A 6,000-nucleotide genomic window follows, 5' to 3' on the forward strand; every position below is an offset into this window, starting at 1 on the left:
CGCCGACCAAGAACGGTTCGCCCTCCTCGGTGCCCCGCTACCTTAGCCGGCTGCGAAGGCATCCCCACTCATCGACGAGTGGTGCGAGCTCGGCCAAGAAACCGTGGCGTCAACAACGAAGGGCTCCTCGACGGTGCCACACCGCTCAAGACTGTCCTCCTCACTGCTCCGGTAGCTGCAGTCGCCTACGGGGGTCTCCAAAAGTGGGGACGGTCCCCAAGAAGTCGTTGCACCGACCAAGAACGACTCCCCCGCCTCGGTGCCCCCATTGCTGCTACTGGCCGCGGTAGCCTCAGCCCGCGCTTGCGCCAGGTCCTCGGCGCGAGCAATTGCCTTACGCCGGAGCTCCTCAAGAAATCTCAGTCTTCGGACGGGATCTTCCATCCCCGTCGCCTTCACCGAGCCACACTCCTCCCTGCCATCTTGATTGCCATCGTGTTCTCGCGCCAGGCGGAGGTAGCGACGGATGGCGTCATCGCCAAAGGAGAAGGCCTTACCGCAGGAGGTAAAGGCGACGACGGCGACGTCGGCGCTGCAGACGGCGCCGAGCTCCTTCGCCTTGGAGAAGAGGCCTTGGCGCCTCTTGGCGAAGGTGACGCGTCTTCGTTTAGCATTCTCTACAACCCTCATCTCCAGATTCCTCCGTTTCTTGTTCGACGACGAGGAAGACGACTCCGGAGACATCAAGAACCTATGACTTCTCGAACGCAGGTCTGCGGAAACGTCGAAGCCAATGGGGGTTTATGATGGCACTCTCCGGCATACCAGCACACCCACACCCGCGGGCCCCCTTGACGGGCCCACTATGTTGGTCCAATCACAGTAACCTACCCGCGGCGGGTGTGACATGTATTAAGGTTAACAAAATTAAATTAATAAAATTTGTCCGAATCTTGATTAAGATTTAAATTAATGAAATTGTAAGATTTAAATTAAGATAATTATTTTCATATATCTCTTGTTAATTTTTGAAGTCCAGTATGTGTACTCTTGTGAACCTAAAAACATGTTTATATGACTTCATAATTAATCTTCATAAATTGATCAACATTTGGCACATTAATATCCTCTAAAAATGCTTATGTTGTAAAAGTGTTAATTGTTGTTTTTTTATTTATCGATATCAATATATTTGGAAGATCTTAATGTATGTAGGGATGTTAATATTTGCAAGGGAATATGTGTGCAATTATTTGGGTTTAGCAAATGTGAAATTGGATTGACTAAACACTAGAAGCTACTTAGTAGACTACATTGAGAAGCAAGATTCTGTCACCTTTTAAAATCTAGAAGGAGATTCTCAAACTTTTCCACAGATATAGTGAGATTTGATGTTGCTGTGACCCAAAACACTGAGTAATGGTCACTAAAAACACTGAGATTTGATGTTGTTGTGGCCCAAGACACATTTGACAAGTCTGAGAACAAATCTGGATGCAGTGTTCGGTGTTTGAATCATCAAGATAAAATGTAGAGTATACTTCTGAAACTCGGTAGAATATCTTAGAAAGACACTGTTTTGTCTGCAGATCAAATTATCACATCAGATCTGCAGATAAAGCACCTTAATTATAGGATGCTTCTGTTCCCAGAAAGGTGATTAATTGAAGCCATGCACCATGTTTTGTGCATAATTTTAGAGTGAATAGTACACAATAAAACGAGCAAATAAAGAACACAACTAGAAAAGGGAAGCTCATTGGTCTTGCAGTCCTTACTTCAAATCAACACAAGTGCCATGCTTTTCAGTAGACTTTTTCTTGTATCATCTTCTCATTTTGTCTCCTGCTTCTGCTGTCTTCTTGTTGCAGGTTTCTGATCAAAGCACATTATGAGGGGATGGTATGAAGATCTTCAAGGGTTGAGCCACAAACATCCTCACACAAGCTTCCATTGCTTTTGTGGGACTTGCTGTTCTCAGCCCCAGGGCTGCTTCCGGTGCTGCTGGACACTGAACCAAACAAAACTTTCTGTAGGACACCGGTTGGCGAGGACTCCAACCAAGGGCTAAAATCACAGCTATCAGTCGAGAAGTTTATCTGTTGTTTGATAGTGCTGCTAGTTCTGTTTAGGACCTCTCCTAGCGGTCCTGCCATAGAAGACTCCGGGGAGATCGGTAACCAACCAGTTTGACATTTGCTTAATTTGCATGGTACACCAACTCTCAGACCTACATTGATGGGATCATATTCTGCTGATGAATTGCAGGGAGAACAAGCCATAGGGAACGAGATAGACGATTGGGTTCTATCAGATTGCATTTCTACCCCAGACCAGGATATATTTGAATGATCAGACTCATCGTTGAAGCATTGAAGGGGATGGGGTCTCTTCTGCTGATCATTGAGATTTGCAGTGGTGATATAGCTGCTGATATTATCTGAGGAGGTGCTACTTGAATCATTAAAAAGTGAATCCATGGAAACGTGCCCAAGTTTTACTCCAGATGGGGTCTCTTCAAAGGCATTATGTTCCTCTGATACTGGAAATAAGTCACTCATGGGTCTTGATCTCAAAAGGCCTCGCATGGAGAGGCCTTCAGATTCCTGTGCACGCTCATTTACATTTCCTTTGCTCATTGGCATCCTGCAGATCCAGATTGATCAAGGATTAATAATGAAAGATAAAAGTGTATCAGAACTACATGTTATAGAAGCAACTTGGATACCTGTATGCTGCCAATTTAGTGTAGTAAAAACTGAAAAATTACGAAAGAAGTCCAAGTAAGATCTCATTTCATCTATGTCATCTGTGCATCCTCCAGATAATTCTCCTTAACCAAAGAAGTTATTCTGAAAATAAATCTAAATATTCTAAGTCCTACATTTTCCAAAAGACAAGTAATTTATGGTATTTATCAACATAGCTGTGTTTGTAATATATGCATTATGGAACAAGGATGGAAAATGTAGAACAAAAACATGTAATTTGCATGTGATAGCCTTCTTTATGTGATAATGGTGAAATATATTGACACGTCCAAGAAACTTCTCATGGGTACATCCATATGCAATTTCTCTTCACAAAATCCTTCAAGCCAATCTATTGACTGCCACCCTTTTTAGCATCATCAATACAAACTGCCATCAGTACTTCAAGATGATTCATCACCATTTACTATGGCTAAAATAGCAGCTATAAGAATAAAAAAACATTCTGTAAGAGATTATAATAACGCATAGTATAATGTTGTTCCCTTAAACTTATCCATGCCATTTGGATTGAACAAAACAATGAACATCTAGATTTCAAGACTTATCAAAGCCATTTGGAATATTAGTGATAGTTGTCATCTTTTTACCTATCAAATTGTGCAGGGCAACAGTCATTGATGTTTGTCTCTAAGTTTGCAGCCTGGTGCTGTGAAGTGGGGAGATTATCAGATGTTCTGCTGCCAGAAATGGCAGAAGCAGACTGCAGAGGTACTATGGCTATGGCTTCCGAGCCATGGCGAGTGCAGCCTTCCACACGCTTTCTTGAACGATGGCGACCCCGATTCAGGTGCCGCTCACAGTACCTCTGGTCGGCAATGGCATCCTTTGAGCACCGCCATTTCTTCCCATCCGTTCGACGGCATCTACCAGGTTCCAGATCATCATTTCCAGTATATCTTTGATGATATGATCCCCATCCTACTGCACAAGTGATAAAAGTATAGTGGAGCTGGTCACGCCATGATAGAGAGTAAAAGAGCTTATAACATTGTGAGTGTTTTTTGTGAAACTTTTGTGAAAGGTGAAAAAAGCATGATCACATTTATTAAAAGAACAGTAAGAATGATTTAGGCCTTCAAGTTAATGTTTTAGATTTTTAGAAATTTTAGATATCATTTAACAAAATAAGGAACCAAAAGAACAAATATTTGTGGTAAAAACATGCAATTTGCAAGAATAAGCATCTCGTAGAAACATGCAGTTTGCAAGAATAAGCATCTCAAGTTCACCTGACCAAACATAATTTTACTGACTAATGAAAATCTCACAAAGTAAAAAAAATCCCTTTTTTGTTGAGAAATCAGTCAAATAGGGTTGATTAAGGAACCAAAGTAAGAATGATTTAGGCCTTCAAGGTAATGCTTTAGATTCTTTAGAAATTTCAGATATCATTTAACGAAATAAGGTACAAAAAGAACAAATATTTGTGGTAAAAACAGTTTGCAAGAATAAGCATCTCAAGTTCACCTGTTACCAAACATAATTTTACTTTCTATGAAATTCTCACAAAGTAAAAGAAAAAAAAATCCCTTTTTTGTTGAGAAATCAGTCAAATAGGGTTGATTAAGTAATGCCAAAAAATTGTCTTATGTTCATTTCTTGTACATATCTTTCTCTTGGGTATGGAATGCTTTACATGAGCTTGAGCCAAAGGATCCAACTGAGAAGGGAGAAAACCCAGAAGGGCTTAGACTTGTTCTAATAGGGATGAGAAGGTTGGGTGGTATGGCCACATATGCAACAATGTACTTGTAGATCAAGGCTTGGCGTTCGAGCTCCAGCCACTGAGATGGCGCGAAGGGCCCCCTCACTCCATGCATGTTCACATCAAAGTTGCCAGAATCCAACCCTGAAATCAAACAAAAACAAAGAGAAGAAGAAGAAAAAGTAAGGAGAAGAAAAGCTGGAGCTAAAACCATAGCAGATGAGAGTGCAGATGCAAAAGACAACAGGGACAAAGAAATGAACCGATCTTAAAATTACCCATAGTAGAGAATATAGGAACAGAGCTCTCGAAGGAGAAAAAGGGTCACAGATCAAAACATGCATTTCTTGCCTGCAACACTCAATGAAGCAGATCAAGCTGAACCGAATGGATCATTTTTTTTCCTTTTCCCCACTGTTGCTCATGATTCTTCTCCAAAGAAACAATTAGGGATAATGAGAGTCAAGAACGGAATCAAGAAAGGCTCTTGCATTTGCTCTTTACCCTGCTCATTTCTCTTTCTTGCATGAGAAGAAAGAGAGACTCGAACTGCCCAAATCCACAACTTTGAAGACAAAACCCAACCAGAGGAGGACAAAGAACAGCTTGCTTTTTTCCAAGGCACGAATCCCGACTAAATGGTAAAAAAAAAGCCATCTAAGTCCATCTTGTAGCAAGTACTGGAATCAAAGAGACCACTTACTAAACAACACATTCTTGTGCTTCGAATGAAACCCATGCCAAACCAAAACCAGACCACCAAAAACCCCAGCTCACTCCAACAAGACCCGAAACACCGAACTATAGGCATATATTTAATGCAAGTTACCTGCATTCCTGAGAAATGAAGATGTAGAAGAAGTAGATGCTGATGGGTGGTGTTGGTGGTAAGGCAAAGTTCTATCCAGGTTGAGCATCATTGAGGCTTGCCCGGATGCTGAGGAGAAACTAAGCATTTGCTCTCCATCAGGGAAGAGGGGGCCGGGGTAGGGTATGAGGACAGGAGCCATCTTGACGCATCTCATGTCATGGGCCGCGGCTTCAGAGCCACTCCCATTATGCTGAAAACTAGATCCCAAGAGCACACTTTGCCTGCTGAGTTCAGTGTCTGAGGAGGCCATGGAAGATGAGGAGACACCACCAGCCATTGCCGCAACCATACCCACCACTCCGCTAAAGTCAATCTCCTCGACCACTCTTAACTATGAGACCACGGGTGCGAGGACCATGGCGGTGTGTGTACGCATGAGAACATGGAAGGAAAGTGAGATGCAGGGGAAGGGGGGAGGAGAAGCCTGGGAAAAGGAAGGGAAGCATTTTTAAGGTGTCAGTATTTGGTTTAGTCGCTTTTGTACTAAATACTCTCTTGGACATGCCTAGAAAAGGTTTAAGTTTGTACTCCTTTCCAGCATCTATACTAAGGTATTTCTATTTTCTATTTTATTTTTTTATTAAAATATTACAAAATTAATGGGTGTTCTTTTTATCTACAAATCAATATATATAAATATATATATATATAAATATATATATATATATATATATATATAAATAAATAAATATATATATATATATATATAT

At 41.5% G+C, this 6,000-nt stretch overlaps 2 protein-coding genes across 3 annotated transcripts; both read right to left on the minus strand.

Moving 5' to 3' along the window:
* Nucleotides 1–42: 42 nt before the first annotated feature.
* On the minus strand, nucleotides 43–684 carry LOC103999608 (MADS-box transcription factor 50-like). The gene has a single exon (XM_065136422.1). It carries the CDS (start codon nucleotides 682–684, stop codon nucleotides 43–45), a length of 642 nt encoding a protein of 213 aa, XP_064992494.1.
* Nucleotides 685–1,481: 797 nt separating this feature from the next.
* On the minus strand, nucleotides 1,482–5,721 carry LOC103999386 (growth-regulating factor 6-like). 2 transcript variants are annotated; one of them, XM_009421148.3, is made up of 4 exons: nucleotides 5,249–5,721; nucleotides 4,351–4,563; nucleotides 3,302–3,635; nucleotides 1,482–2,586 (listed from the first exon to the last, which is right to left on the minus strand). In XM_009421148.3, exons 1-4 carry the CDS (start codon nucleotides 5,577–5,579, stop codon nucleotides 1,830–1,832), a joined length of 1,635 nt encoding a protein of 544 aa, XP_009419423.2. In that variant the 5' UTR covers nucleotides 5,580–5,721; the 3' UTR covers nucleotides 1,482–1,829. The 2 variants fall into 2 exon arrangements, with proteins under 2 accessions (XP_009419423.2, XP_018679726.2); XM_018824181.2 differs by lacking the exon at nucleotides 5,249–5,721 and adding an exon at nucleotides 4,698–5,089.
* Between the last annotated feature and the right edge of the window lie 279 nt (nucleotides 5,722–6,000).

Source organism: Musa acuminata, chromosome BXJ3-1 (genome assembly GCF_036884655.1).
Source record: "Musa acuminata AAA Group cultivar baxijiao chromosome BXJ3-1, Cavendish_Baxijiao_AAA, whole genome shotgun sequence".
NCBI classification, from domain to species: domain Eukaryota; kingdom Viridiplantae; phylum Streptophyta; class Magnoliopsida; order Zingiberales; family Musaceae; genus Musa; species Musa acuminata.